We start from the raw sequence: 15,619 nt of genomic DNA, 5'->3' as shown, positions 1-15,619 counted from the left end.
ATAGCTGGGATTATGTTTTCCAATGTGCATTACTTTGCACATCAACACTGAATTTCATCTGCCATTTTGTTGCCAATTACCTAGTTTAGTGAGATCCTTTTGTAACTCTTTGGAGTCAACTTTGGACTTAACTATCTTGAGTAATTTTGTACCATCTGCAAATTTTGCCACCTCACAGTTCACCCCTTTTTCCGGATCACTTATGAATATGTTGAACAGGACAGTATAGATTTTGGGGGGACTCTGCAATATACCTCTCTCCATTGTGAAAACTGACAGTTTATTCTTACCCTTTTGTTTGCTGTTTTTTAACCAGTTACTGATCCATGAGAGATACTTCCCTCTTATCCCATGACTACTTATTTTGCTTAAGAGTCTTTGATGTGGGACCTTATTGATGGCTTTCTGAAAGTCAAAGGACACTATATCCACTGGATTACCATTGTCTACATCAGGGGTTCTCAAACTTCACTGGTCTACGTGTTTGTTTGACTCCCTCAAATAATTCAAATAGATTGGTGAAGCAAGATTTCCCTTTACAAAAGCAGTGTTGGCTCTTCCTCGACATGTTTTCTTCATCTGTGTGTCTGATAATTCTTTACTACAGTTTCAGCCAATTTACCTGATACTGAAATTAGGCTTATCCAGCCTCTATTTGTCAGGATCGTCTCTGGAGCCTTTTTTAAAAAATTGATGTTACGTTAGCTGTCTGATACAGAGATTGATTTTTAAGTAGCAGTTTACATACCACAGTTAGTAGTCTGCAATTTCATATTTGAATTCCCTCAGAACTCTTGGGTGAATACGATCTGGTCATGGTGACAGATTGCTGCTTAATTTACCAATTTGTTCCAAAACCTCTTCCACTGACAACTCAGTCTGGGATAGTTCCTCAGATTTTTCACCTAAAAAGAATGTCTCAGGTCTGGGAATCTCCCTCATGTCCTCTGCAGTGAAGATTGATACAAAGAATTCATTTAACTTCTCCACAAAGGCCAGGTCTTCTGTGAGTCCTCCTTTAGCAACTTGAGTGTCCAGTGGCCCCACTGATTGTTTGGTAGGCTTCCCTTTTTTTAATAAATAATTTAAAAAATAAAATTGTTAGTTTCTGTGTCCTGCTACTTGCTCTTCAAATTCTTTTTTGGCCCTTGTAATTATACTTTTACATGTGACTTGCCAGAGTTTATGCTCATTTCTGTTTCCAATAGGATTTAATTTCCAATTTTTAAAGGATGTCTTTTTGCTATTGCTTCTGTTTAGCCATGGTGGCATTTTTTGGTCATCTTATTGTTTGTTTTTATTAGGGGTATGCATTTAGTTTGATCCTGTATTTATGGTATTTTTAAGTAATGTCCATGCAGCTTGCAGGCATTTCACTCTCGTGACTGATCCTTTTAATTTCCATTTAACTAGCTTCCTAATTTTTGTGTAGTTCTCCTTTTCATAGTTAGAAACCCACCACTGTACCATTTTTGGTATTTCCCCTCACCCCCAACTCCCACACAAGAATTTTAAATTTTAATTACATTATGGTCACTAATATTTAGCAGTTCAGCTATATTCATCTCTTGGATCAGATCCTGTGTGTCACTGAGGACTAAATCAAGAATTGCCTCTCCCCTTTTGGGTTCCAGGACTAGCTACTCCAATAAGCAGTCATTAATGGTGTCTAGAAACTTTATCTCTGCATCCTGTTCTGAGGTGACATGTGCCCAGTCAATATGGGGATAGTTGAAATCCCTTATTATTATGTTTTCAGATTTTTGGTAGCTTCCCTTATCTCCCTGAGCATTTCACAGTCACTGTTGTCATCCTGATCATGTGGTCGGTAGTATGTTCCTGCTCCCATACTCTTATTATTCAAGCATGGGATTTCTTTCTATGTAGATTCTGTGGTACGGTTTGATTCATTTAGGGTTTTTACTATATTTGACTCTGTTTTCTTTTACATATAGTGCCACGCCTCCGCCTCCATGCTGTCCCTAGCCTCTGTTTGTCAGAGGGTGGAGATGGATGGCAGGAGAGAGATCACTTGATCATTACTTGTTAGGTTCACTCCCTATGGGGCACCTGGCATTGGCCACTGTTGGCAGACAGGATACTGGGCTGGGTGGACCTTTGGTCTGACCCAGTATGGCCATTCTTATGTTCTTATGCAGGGGTCAGCAACCTGCGGCACACGAGCTGATTTTTAGTGGCATTCTGCTACCAGTCAGGGTCCTGGCTGCCGGCTTGGGGTTCCGTCCATCCAGCCTGCAGTGGGATGAGCGGGGCTGGCGGCCGGGACCGCTCAGCCTACTGCCAGTCTGGGGTTCTGTTGGGGGCGGAGGGTGGGCTTGTAAATGTAAAATTTATTACTGGCACATGAAACCTTACATTAATAAAGACTTGGCACGCCACTTCTCAATGGTTGCCGACCCCTGTTTTTGTGTATTCGTATGTTCTTAGTACAGCCTACTCTGTTATTTCTGTCTTTTGTACCCTGATATTACTGTGTCCCATTGATTATTGTTATTCCACCAAGTTTCTGTGATGCGTATTACATCTATATCCTCATTTAAGACCAGGCACTCCAGGTTGCCCATCTTAACATTTAGATTTCTAGAATTTGTGTACGAATGCTTGTAAAAATTCTCAATATTTAGTTGTTTGTCTTTGTGATGACTGAATGGGACTCTTTTGTTTGACTGTTTCTTTTTCAGTTCCCAGTGGCACTTTATCACTTTCTATCCTCTTCTCTTAGGAAATAGAGTATCCCTTTTAATAAATCCTCCACTAAGGGATGTCTCAGTCTGAACTGTGTGCTCCTCTGCACCTCTCTGCTTTCCCCATCTCTCAGTTTAAAAATTCCTTTGACCTCTTTATTTTTACATGCCAACAGTCTGGTTCATTTTGGTTTAGATGGAGCTCCTCCTTTCCCAAAAAGTTCTCTAGTTCCTAATCACCTATATCCCTCCTCCCAAACCATTATCTCTTCCATGCGTTGAGACCCTGCAGTTCTGCCTGTCTTAACTGGCCCTGCATACAGAAGTGGAAGCATTTCAGAGAATGTTCCCATGGAGGCCATGGACCTCAAACTTTTAACTAGCATCTTAAATTTGGCCACTCAGACCTCTCTTCTACCATTTGCTATGTCTCTGGTACCTACATGTACCATGACCACTGGCTCCTCCCCAGCATTGAACATACATCTATCTAGATGTCTTGAGAGGTTTCCAACCTTTGCACCTGACTAGCAATTCACCATGTGGTTTTTCTGGTCTTCACAAACCCAGCTATCTATATTTCTAATAATTTAATCCTCCATTACTATTGCCGGTCTCTTCCTAATAAATGGGGTTCCCTCTCGTCACTGCAAGAGGATACCATGACATCTGGAAGGAAGGTCCCAACTATGAGATTATTTCCCTTTGCTCCAGCTTGATGTTTGACTTCCCTGAGATGTTCATTCTCCAACAGCACCAAGGCTTTCACACCAGGGGTGGGACTGCTCTACTGTGTCCGTGAAAGTCTCATCTATGTACCTCTAGCTCCCTTAGCTCCTCCAGTTCAACTATTCTGGTCTCAAGAGCCCATACTCTGTCTCTGAGGGGCATGAGTTTCTTGCTCCAAAGGAATAACATATGCCACCTGCCCACAAGACAGCTAATCTTACATGCTGCATCCAGTGCAAAAACTGGATAGCCCCCACTCTGCTGCTGGACTTCTGCCTGCATTATTTTTACTCTTGCAGGGGTTTGGTTTTGTTAATTGTTTTTGGGGGGCATTATTGGCCTAAAGTCAGAGTCTGTCTGTTAGGTGTACATGGCTCTCATGCTCTCTGTCATGCTCCCTCTCAAAACTACCATGTTTGCTGCTGCTGTTCGTTAGCTTCTCTGGCTGCTTAGGAGCTGGTTTTTAAACTCCTGTTCTCCCTGAATTAGCCATGCCCCCTTGTCAAGGGACTAGGGATCCAAGGATAGGAGGCTAGAACCTCATTAGTAAACTCTCAGTCTAGCTAGCAGGCTGCTTGGCTCAGCACTCAGCCCCCAAAAGAGACCACACTGTAAACTTCAATCAAGCAGGCACACAGCAAGCACGCACACAACAAACAGACAAAAATTCTCTTCTGCCTTCTTCTCGCTAAACATCAGTATATATTTTAGTTGCAAATACGTATTACCTGGACTCCATAAGTATAGTATCAGGGTTATTCCCACAGTTCTGGACATCCCTATAACAAACTAGTCCCTTGGACTGAACTCCATTCCAGGACTCTCTAGTAGCTTCTGTCCTTTGAAAACAGCAACTCATTAAATGACAAATCATATTTCTATCAAACTTCCCCCAAATCCCTTAAACTTTTTTTCTCCACCCTGCCCTTTAGTATCTGGAAAGCTCTTTTGCTTTAAACACACACACAAAGAGTTAAGTGCTTGTGAGTAGGTCTTCATAATGGAAATAATGCATCAGCATTAAAATGGTTCTGGTGATATCTACTGCTCTATTTTATAAGCATTGTAAATTTACATGGTGCCTTAAATTGGGTAAGATATTCTTTGCCTCAAAGGCCATCAACGTGGGATGAAGTTGAGTCCCTCTTTTCTCAATTGTATGCAAGCAATCAGTCCGATGAGAAACTTAATCCATCCCCCATATCAAACCAACTTTAGCAGAAGTTTAGCTAGGGATCCATGGTGGATCACGCTACATTCAGGATTTTCTTATAAAGGTGTTTACAATAAGAATTATGCAGTATATTTAACCCTTAGTGAAATATAATTTGGCATATTGTTAGATAAACTGACAAGTCTAAATAAAACTGCACTTTTTAGTTCACATTCGTTATTGTACGTGTGTCTCCTGTGTTCTAGAGGCAATAAACTTGTTGAAAATGCATGCACAAATAGCAGAATAGCTGCAAACATGCCAAATATCCATCAAATACACTCTTTAGTGGTTTGAAGATAAATGGAGGAAACTTCCCCTAGATTAAGCAAATGCATTTTGTGGTTTATACTGCATAAGCACTATGCTGCTTTTGGATTTTTAAACCAAAATACAAGTATCACTTAGCCAAACCTGATTCATATCCTTGCTGATGAGAGAAATGTATTCTTAAATCTTGTCTTTTAGGCCCTTTAATGTGTTGGAGCGCAAAGCAAACGCCCATGCTGTTGTAGATTGTGACCATGCAAGAAAGGAAGTTAGTGTCCGTACTGGAGGAGTAACTGATAAAACATCAAGGAAGACTTACACGTTTGATATGGTAACTGTTCTTTGAGTCACTGACTTCTAGATTTCTAAATAATCAGTCATGGAATTGAAATATGTGCTAACCTCAACTGGTGAAACACATCAGAGTGTAGCTAAATGTGATTTACTGACTTTGCCTCAACAGGTCTTCGGAGCTCAAGCAAAACAAATTGAGGTGTACCGGAATGTTGTCTGTCCTATTTTGGATGAAGTTATTATGGGATACAACTGTACCGTGTTTGCGTAAGTGCCCCAAACTACTTTCTTAACATGTAACTTCAGTTTCAAGTATATACTTTTAATCTTCAAATTCTGCCACACAGTTATGGCCAAACTGGTACAGGAAAAACCTTCACAATGGAAGGGGAGAGATCACCTAATGAAGAATATACATGGGAAGAGGTAAATCTGACCTCCTATTAAAACCTCGTTAGCTGAATTGTAATTCAATGAGAGTATATTGTAGAAGACTTAGCTGTAGCTAATGAAAATTTGGTTGGAATTGGTCTTTTGCAAGTACTCTAAAGCTCTCATTTCACACTCACCTACTCTAACATTAAGAGTTTACCATTAACCATCTTTTTTTAAAATTATAAATATTCTCTTAGGTTTGAAACAAAATCAGGTTTATCTATCTGCAAGCTCTGAAAATTATCCTATGAAAAATGGTCTATTTGTGTCAGACTCTAATCTTTAAAACAAGTTATGTTGATTTCCCTAAACTTAATTCTCCACTTTATTCCCACCGTTTCTTTGGTCTTTTCTTGGCACCGTATTTAATAAACTCATCTGTGCTTTAATTATAGGATCCACTAGCTGGTATAATCCCCCGTACACTGCATCAAATATTTGAAAAACTTTCAGACAATGGTACGGAATTTTCTGTGAAAGTCTCCCTGTTGGAAATCTACAACGAGGAGCTTTTTGATCTTTTGAATCCCTCTTCTGATGTAGGGGAGAGACTGCAAATGTTTGATGATCCCCGTAACAAGGTACAAATCTGAATTCTAAAACTTAAGTGGGGCTCTTGGAATGACTAAATAAAGATGTGTAACATAAAATCCCGTCTTGACAGAGGGGTGTGATTATCAAAGGATTGGAAGAAATAACTGTGCACAACAAGGATGAAGTGTATCAGATTTTGGAAAGAGGAGCAGCGAAAAGAACAACTGCAGCTACTTACATGAATGCATATTCTAGGTACAAAACTTTCCTCTTATAAGATTTAATATTTTTGATGTAACAAACCTGGTGTGACCAAAACAGTCAAAGATTTTGAAATTACACTGAACCCTGCTTGAGCTTGCGGTCCCCATATTAGTTTAGGCTCTCAAGATTAGGGCTCTACAGTGGCTTTGTAAGTCATGCCTCTATCATCCTGCAAAATTTGGAGAGTACAGCACAACACAGGCACACCTGGAAGCATTCTGCTTTTGGAAGACACAGGCAGACAAAATGCCTGCGGGGTCATATACCTGGAAGCAGCTCTTACAGCTCTTTTTGAGGGGCTGTTTCTAGATGAGGCCTCCTCACTCACTCATGATGTCCAGAGATGCAAGATATTCTGATCTTGTTTGGCTCCTGCTACTTTGTAAGAATACCAATCTGCTCTAAGTCAGATAAGGGCATCGGGATCATTACTTTATATCTAAATTTCCCATAGTTCCAATTGGTTGTAGGAGTATAATTTTTGTTCTGCTTGTGTGTTTCTATGTATTGTGAAATCTACATGTTCTCAGTCAGAAGCATCTGCATATTTGTGGTGCATCCAGTGTTTATTGCATATCCCTTACCAATGTCACACTGGTGGTGAGACTTGTAAATGGGATACTGTCAAGCTAAAGTGAGCTGTAGCTCATGAAAGCTTATGCTCAAATAAATTTGTTAGTCTCTACGGTGCCACAAGTACTCCTTTTTGTCAAGCTAAAAATAAGTCCTAAGCTCTACTAATGTCTTAGATAAAAACTGAATTTTAAATTTTTATTCCTGAATACTGCTTGCTTGTATTTACATAGCTTGGACAATAAAAATATTTTTCAGATTCTCCTGTACTGTACCTGTGTGTACCTAGTGCATTGGTTACAAACACAACAGGGCATGTTCGTTTTCTTTTTTTAAAGTTTCCATAAGTTGAGTGTGTAAAAATATTTGTAGAGTTTATTGCTTTTATGTCTTCATAAATTTTTTTCCTGAAACCTAAACATTGGGCTGAATTTTCTGATACTGCCTCTTCTGTGTTTTAGTATATGAGTGCTTTTCAGAGGTTCTTATTTGTCAAGTGCCTATTTAGAAGCGTGCTTAGTAAAATAAGATGATGTATTAGAAAAGTGCCCATCTATTTTAAAAAAAAAAAAAAAAAAAAAAAAAATCAATGGGCCAAACTTATCCCTGGTACAAGTCCACTGACATCAGTAGCACTTTATCAGTGATTGTCTTGCAAAAAGAACAGTTGGTTTTATTGGGATGTCTGTTTTAAACTGACTGACTTATTTTGCAGTCGTTCACACTCTGTGTTTTCAGTCACCATACACATGAAAGAAACTACAATAGATGGAGAAGAGCTTGTTAAAATTGGGAAACTAAACTTGGTAAGTATCTGCATTAAGCTCCAGAGTTCTATGAAGGTGACAATCCTAGAATAACAAACTAGAAGAAGAAAAAGTTTTCCCTCATTGTCTCAACTGAACTGCTGACATTAATTCATAGGAGAGGTGCTTAGGCTATGTCTACGCTGCACTTTTGTTGTTTATACTTTTGTCAGTCAGAGGTGGGGGGGGGGGGGAGACGGCGTAAAACAACCCCTGACCAACAAAAGTTTTAATGACAAAAAGCGCCAATGTGGATAGTGCTTTCAGTGGGAGATGGTCTACTGCCCCTTGTTGAGGGTGGTTTTATTTTGCTGGCAGGATAGCTCTCTCCTGCCTGCAAAGAGCAGCTACACTGTGTACCTTATAGCAGCATTGCTGTAGTAGCACAGCTGTTCCATTGCAAGGTATGCAGTCTAGACATAGCCTTAAAGGCTTTCGAAAATCCTACTAGGTGTGTCTGTACCTTCTTAAAAATCTGGCCCTGTGTTGTTAGACCATGCATTTTTGTGTCCTGCATAAATAAGTGGTGGGTGTGACTGATTAGTATGTGTCTGTATGTAGCAATACCAAATTCAGTTTGTTTTGTGAATGCTATTTTGACTGTAAATATCTGTGCCTTCATCTTGGACTGGTATTCCAGGACGTGTCAGGAGAAATACTTGCACCCAGCAGAGGACTAACAATAGAGAGCAATCTGGAGTCATTAATCTGGATGGTCTTCTATTCAAATGGAAGCACTATAGGACAACTCTGCTGTCTGTAGCCTAGGGGAACCAGGTTTACCAGATTGGATTGCATGGGCCTGTAACCAAGCAACAGATTGAGGTGTATTTCATAGAATTAAAAAAACAGGTTACGTGATTAAATTTATAGGCAAAATTTATAATACAAATTTACAATACAAACAAGAGGAAGTTTTTTTGTTTTGTTTGGGGGTGTGTGTTTGTTTTTGTTTTTAATACAATGCACAATTAACCTGTGAAACTCACTGCTGTGGGATGTTGTGGTTGCCAAAAGTGTAAGTGGGTTCATGAATTATCCAGTTCTTTTTTGGAGGATGGGTCCAACAAGGGCTATTAGCTAAAATGGTCAGGGGCACAACCCCATACTTGGGGTGATCCTAAACCTGTGATTATCAGAAGCCAGGAGTGGGAAATGGGGTGGATCACTCCATAAATTCCCTATTCATAATTGCCACCCTAAAGGCCTGGTACAGGCCACTGGTGGAGAAAGATGGACCATTGGTCTGACCCAGTATGGCAGCTCTTATGTTTTTATGAAGCCATTGAGCAGAATATACAATAAACACTCCTAAGTCTTAGGAAAGCTAGGTTGTATGCATGGTGGCATATTAATATTTTGGGAATCATTCTTTATCTTCAGCTTTATAAGATAGGAGTTGTCTGCCTTTTGCACTCTGATGGCAGTAAGTTACAGATTTCATTTTTTTTCTCCTTTCAGGTTGATCTTGCAGGAAGTGAAAACATTGGTCGTTCTGGAGCAGTTGACAAAAGAGCTCGTGAAGCTGGAAATATCAATCAGTCTCTGCTTACTCTAGGGAGAGTTATTACTGCTCTTGTAGAAAGAGCCCCACATATTCCATATAGGGAGTCTAAACTCACAAGAATCCTGCAAGATTCTCTTGGAGGACGTACAAAAACATCTATAATTGCCACAGTTTCTCCTGCATCTGTAAATCTTGAGGTAAAGACTTGCAAGCTGATCCATCCTACATTGTCGTTAGTGGGACACTTACTCCAGTAGTCTGAAAATTATACACAAGTTCAGATGAAGTACTAAAATCTTAAACCTTCATCTAGAGGTCATGTGTCTGTCTTTGTACTTTTATACAGGAAACTTTGAGCACTCTAGAATATGCACATAGAGCAAAGAATATCATGAATAAGCCTGAAGTTAACCAGAAGCTGACAAAAAGAGCTCTCATTAAGGTAACTGTCCAGTATGCTTTCACAAATTGAAGGCTAGTTAAATTTATTTCTGTCAGGTCAGCCAAATTGCTGAGAATTAGCATGCTTACCATTTCATCCTGTTCTGTAGGCACCTCTTTAATGATGAGTGGGGTGTTCAGTCTTAAGGATTGAATCTCCCTACTGATTCAGTTTTTGGCCCTTTTGCTGAAATTGCCAATCAGAGTACTGGTTACAGCTTTTGATGTGGACACCTGATCACAAGGAGGCTTAGACAGCTGAACTATCAGATGGTAGCAACTAAAATCTGGCAAAATATTAACACAATAGGTGCCTCAACTCAGACACAAGCATCCCAGTGTCTCATATGGTAGATAAGTCAGTATGGTTTGACAAATAACACAGCATGTCAGATAAAACTGACCCTTAGTAAGGGAACTTTATAGGTGATTATTTTAAGATGTTAGACACTGCCTAGTTAAATTTTACTGTTGAGCACTGTCGCTTTACACCAAGATGTGAAATTAAAAGTACTAACACTTAAATTTTATAAGAAAGGTAAAATAATGTTTTTTCTTAAGGGCATGTGTAACATCTTACAGCGTTACAGCCACCTGTTAACTCGAAATCAAAGTAGAGATGTAATTTATCAAACTGGAATCTTCGGTCTTTTACAGATCATTTTTGTTACAGGAATATACAGAGGAAATTGAACGCCTGAAACGAGATCTTGCTGTTGCACGAGAGAAAAATGGAATCTATATTTCTGCTGAAAACTATGAGTGAGTCCTTGACTATTGCAAAACCCGGTGTGTCAAGCATAGCAACCACATCCCCAAATGTAACATAATTTATAGGAGCATTTGTACCTGTAAGAACTGCAGCTAGTACAAAGTCAGTCTCTCTAAACCAGTAGTCTCCCAAACTTTTCAGGGTTGCAACCCCACCCCCGCTTACCCCTGTCTGTGCCCCAAGGGTGGAGGGTGGGGGTGGGGATGGAAGCGCAGCCAAGGCTGGGGCCAGGAGCAGAGCAGAGCCGCAGCTGGGCCACAGTGGAGGCTAGCAGCCAGGCCCATGGCCGGATGTGGCTCTGCTCCCAGCCTCGGCTTCAGGAATGGAGCTGCGGCTGGGGTCAGGTGTGGAGCTGAGGCTAGGGGCAGGTGTGGAGATGGGGGGTGGGGCCAGGAGCCAGGGCTGTGGCTGGGCGCAGGTGGGGGCTGGGTGGTGCTTCCTCCTCACCCCCCATAGAGGCTGGCCCAGGCCCTCAAACGTTTCTCTGCGCCTACCTACTGGGGGCATGCCTCACAGTTTGGGGACTTCTGCTCTAAACTCTTATCTGCCTCAGAATACCTGTGAGTGCATTGGTCAATAAATAATGCATCTGAAGGAAGAAACACAAGGTTCTTCATGTACATTACACTGTCTAAATCAAACTGGCATCAATCTTTGTTGCATTTGAATGAATAATACTTATTATGGCTGTATTAGCAGGACTGTTGTAAGCAAGACATGAGAAGTAATTCTTCCACTCTACTCCACACTGATTAGGCCTCAGCTGGAGTATTGTGTCCAGTTCTGGGTGCCACATTTGAGGAAAGATGTGGACAAACTGGAGAAAATCCAGAGAAGAACAACAAAAATGATTAAAGGTCTAGAAAATACGACCTATCAGGAAAGATTGAAAAAATTGGGTTTGTTTAGTCTGGAGAAGAGAAGACTGAGAGGGGACATAACAGTTTTCAAGTACATAAAAGTTGATACAAGGAAGAGGGTGAAAAAATTATTCTCCTTAACATCTAAGGAGAGGACAAGAAGCAATGGGCTTAAACTGCAGCAAGGGCAGTTTAGGTCGGACATTAGGAAAAACTTCCTAATTATCAGGGTGGTTAAGCACTAGAATAAATCCCCTAGGAACATTGTGTAATCTCTACCATTGGAGATTTTTAAAAGCAGATTAGACAAACAGCTGTCATGGATGGTCTTAATACTTAGCCCTGCCATGAGTGCAGGGGACTGGACTAGATGCCCTCTCGAGGTCCCTTCCAGTGGTATGATTCTAAAGTTTATATGGAAACCTAGGATAAAAGTACCATTAAAATAACCATGCAGCATGACAAGCATTAGGTAACTATTAAATCAATCATGTTACACTTATTGTTTTAGAGCTCTTAATGGAAAAGTGACAGTTCAAGAGGAACAAATTGCAGAGTATATTGATAAAATTAGTGCCATGGAGGAAGAAGTGAAAAGAGTAAGTGAAGTCTTTTAACAATACTCGTCTGCAAACAAGAAGTTGGGGGGGACAACTGGATCAAAGGGAGGAGTTTGATGTTGTGATATTTTTAGAAACTCCAAACCTATCACTGTGAGTTTACATCTTGTAAATCTAAATTTTTCTGATGATGATTGTAGTTCTTGCATAATTGAATATGTTCAATCAGAAAAGAACAAAGGTAGAGCTGTCTGAAGCTCAGGATTTCTTGTTTGCAAGAAATTGAGATTTCAAAACTTGGTTTCCAATTTGGACCTAAACCAGTTTTTTTTTCTATAATTTTGACAAACCGGAAATCCGGGGGGGAAATTATTTCAAAAGCAAATGCATGGTGTTTCTGAAACAGAATAGCCTAGTAGCTGCTGAATGAAATTGACATTCTTGTCAGTTTTGCCACTGCCAAGGAGCTCCCAGGGCTGCTCTGGAGCACATATCCTGGCACCCTATCCCAGGACCTCCAGGCTCCTAACTGAATGTTTTGTAGCCTGGAAGTTATGAGAACTCCAGTCAAGTCAGATTTCTTATGGATCCCTGGTGTGTAGCTGGGATCCTAGATTCTGGAAGCCCTGGCAATGTGGGGTTGCCCTATAGCTGTGGTCCCTTGAAGCCCAGGTGAGTTGGAAGGGAACCAGACAAGTTTCCTAAAGAAAACCTGCCTGGCCAACAGGGTTCTGATGGAGCACTGTCTGAGATTCAATAAAAGGTCGTCTAACTAGTCTCAATTTTGCAATACACTTTGGTTTTAGCAAACTGGCATTTTGTGACCAGCTCTAAACAAAGGCTGTTTGTATACCAATGGTACTTTAGGGAGCTTAGTCAGAGTGTGCTTAGTCAGTTTGTGAGGCTGAAGCTAAACTTCAAACCTCCTAATCAAAAATAATTATTTGAAAGGGAAACCCAGTGCCTAACTCCTTAATAAGAGTGGCTTTTCACTTTGGTAACTTATAACAGCATAATGCAATATTACACTTGGTTCTTAAGCTTGCCTTAGCTTAAAATTGCTCTGATGGACTTTCAACAAAAAATTGGACTCTTAAAATGTTCTTTTCTGGATGGATTAGCATTTACTTTTCAGCGTTTGTGTGAGGAAAAAGTGACTTTTCATTGCACGTGTACAATAGGCTAAATCTGAGAATAAGAAACATTATTTTCCAAGATTTGGAACTACAAAGCTATCAAATGTTGATGTTACAAGTCTTGCCTTTAGCTAAATTAAGTAATATTAATTGAATCTTTTTCCTCCAGGTATTTGGTTAGGCTGATTTTAATGGGAGAACCTTAAGTGGATGTAATTATTCTGCAGAACTTTTCCTTGTGATTAATCATGTTTTCTTGTTTTGGACAAAAGTGTCATTGGTACTTGTTTTGAGACATATTCAGGTTTGGTGTACAAGGTCTCAAACATCAAACATGCTGCTTAGAACTGAGACTGCATTTGTAATTGACCAGTCATCTGATAATTTGGCATAAGTCACATTGTTGGGGGAGAAGATATTCTTCCTAATGAATATATGATTTGGAAGTATGACTAAATTGCTCTTCAGATTTCTGAAAAGCAGTATCTCCTCATTAACTGCATTATTTCAATTGCACTTTAGGTCACTGAGCTGTTCATGGCTAATAAAAATGAACTTGAACAATGCAAAACGGATCTGCAGATCAGGGCAAGAGAACTGGAAGACACTCAGAAAAACTTGCAGGAAACCAAGATTCATCTTGAGGAGGAGGAATATGTGGCTTCAGCTTTGGAGAACACTGAAGAAAAGCTGCATGGCACTGCTAGCAAGGTTATTGCATTTCTGATAACTAATTGCAGGTGTAACTTCCCATACTCTCTAAGCAATTCTATCGATAATATGCTTAATTTTTAAGGGAATGACTTGTGAAAACTGTACTGGTACAGTATCTGCAAGCTGATCTTAAAACTGAAGACTGGAACAGACTTATGAACTGACCCACTCTACAGTGATGGGGAGGGGACATCACTTGAGATGGCAAGTTTGTTTGTGACAGTTTGATGGTTGACTATTCACTAACCAGCATGCTGCCTTCCTCAAAGTCATCCTGCCCTAAAAGCTCTGAGCTCCAGTGTCGTCCAGTCTGCATCACCCCAGAGTGCAGTGAACCAGCAAATGCTTATTCCTCATGGCAGCTCGAGAGATGACTTCCAGCCCAAAGTGGGATAAACTGTCCTGTAAAACTATGGGGGAGAACTAGGGTGCAAACACTTACTTCATAGAGGAGGTCTGCAGTAAAGTCCTATAACCTGTTTTACTAACTGAGTGAACTGCTCACCAAACAGTGCTACATGCCACTGTTACACTTTGGGGCATATTGATAACTTTATGCTTAGTACTGCTCTTAATTCTTACAGCAGTGACTTGCTGTAGAAAACTTTGCTTTTTCTTCAAAGTGATAATTCCTGTATCTATATTTACCCAGCATAACTCTTCTTTACCAATATTCCTGTTGAGTTCTTTCTTGTAACAAATGGAGATGGTTTATTTGCATTGGCTACTCCTGTGGGAATTCTGCACCACTGCACATGCACAGAATTTGTCCCACCCAGACTTCTTTGCTTCCCTGCAGAAAAATGACTTTCTGATGGGGAAGCAAAGGGAAGCCACAAGAGTGGTCATGCAACCCTCCCAGCAGTATGTTTTGGGTGCCCAGGGCAACTGGCAGAGAGGTAAATGACTGTGGGGCAGGGGATGGGAGTGGGGAAGACCCGGCTGGCTGCTCCTACCCTGCGCCAGACTCAGCTGCTAGTCCTGGCATCCGGAGATGAATCAAACCCACCCCCAGATTTCTCCCCCAGCTTCAGGAAGCTCTGCAAACTCGCCTGTTCTGCTTCCTGCACCCATCACACCTCAGCTTCAGGGGGAGGGATCCCTGTACAGGGAGCTGCTGCCCCATCAGCCCAATCCCCATGCATCCAGACGCCCACATACTCAGACCCTCCTGCTGAGCCTCACCCCCCCACCCCCCCCGATGAGCCCCACTCCCCCTGCACCTGGACCACCCTGATGAGCCACCTGCATTTGGATCCCCACCCCACCGAGCCCCAACCAGCTGCACCTGTATCCCCACCAAGCCCCACTCCCACAGCATCTAGACCCCACCCTGATGATCCCCAACCACCTTTACTTGGACCCCCCTGCTGAGTCTCATTACCGTTATACCCAGAACCCCCCAACAAGTCCCTGTGCATCCAAATCCCCCACTGAGTTGCCCGCATCCAGATTGCCACACACAGAGCCCTCTCAACCCACACCTGGATCCCCCCACACTATGCTCCTCCACACTTGGATCCTGCCTTGCTGAGCCAGCCTGCCCACACTTGCTGCACCTGGCACAGAGAGGCAGGGCCCTGGGGTGTTTCTGGGGCAGGTCTGGTCCTTGCTCTGTGTCAGGGTTGGGTGCAGCCTCACCGCTGAGTTCATGTCCAGGAGGGGGAAGCTGCACAGTGATTTCCCACCTCTGTGCAGCCAGTGGCCTGTGCTCCCCGATGCCATGGTGGAGCCTCCACATTTATTTGACGAATAAAATTTGCAGAATTTTAAAATATTGTGCGCAGAATTTGTTTTTTTGGTGCC

At 41.4% G+C, this 15,619-nt stretch overlaps 1 protein-coding gene across 6 annotated transcripts in view; it reads left to right on the top strand.

Annotated features, from left to right (window-relative positions):
- Positions 1–15,619, top strand: part of KIF11 (kinesin family member 11) — a 49,212-nt gene that overhangs the window by 22,076 nt on the left and 11,517 nt on the right. For 5 of the 6 annotated variants that reach the window (XM_037905018.1, XM_037905017.2, XM_037905015.2 and 2 more), the window contains 11 exons: positions 5,116–5,248; positions 5,381–5,478; positions 5,559–5,637; positions 6,042–6,227; positions 6,311–6,435; positions 7,733–7,823; positions 9,285–9,527; positions 9,677–9,772; positions 10,445–10,533; positions 11,915–12,002; positions 13,622–13,810. In XM_037905018.1, the coding sequence (XP_037760946.1) occupies positions 5,116–5,248; positions 5,381–5,478; positions 5,559–5,637; positions 6,042–6,227; positions 6,311–6,435; positions 7,733–7,823; positions 9,285–9,527; positions 9,677–9,772; positions 10,445–10,533; positions 11,915–12,002; positions 13,622–13,810 (1,417 nt within the window). The remainder of the gene's footprint in view (positions 1–5,115; positions 5,249–5,380; positions 5,479–5,558; positions 5,638–6,041; positions 6,228–6,310; positions 6,436–7,732; positions 7,824–9,284; positions 9,528–9,676; positions 9,773–10,444; positions 10,534–11,914; positions 12,003–13,621; positions 13,811–15,619) is intronic. The other variant, XM_037905020.2, reaches the window with a different exon arrangement.

Source organism: Chelonia mydas, chromosome 7, assembly GCF_015237465.2.
Source record: "Chelonia mydas isolate rCheMyd1 chromosome 7, rCheMyd1.pri.v2, whole genome shotgun sequence".
Lineage (NCBI taxonomy): Eukaryota > Metazoa > Chordata > Testudines > Cheloniidae > Chelonia > Chelonia mydas.
The sequence above is the reverse complement of the archived record's forward strand: the minus strand, read 5'-3'. Positions and strand labels throughout refer to the sequence as shown.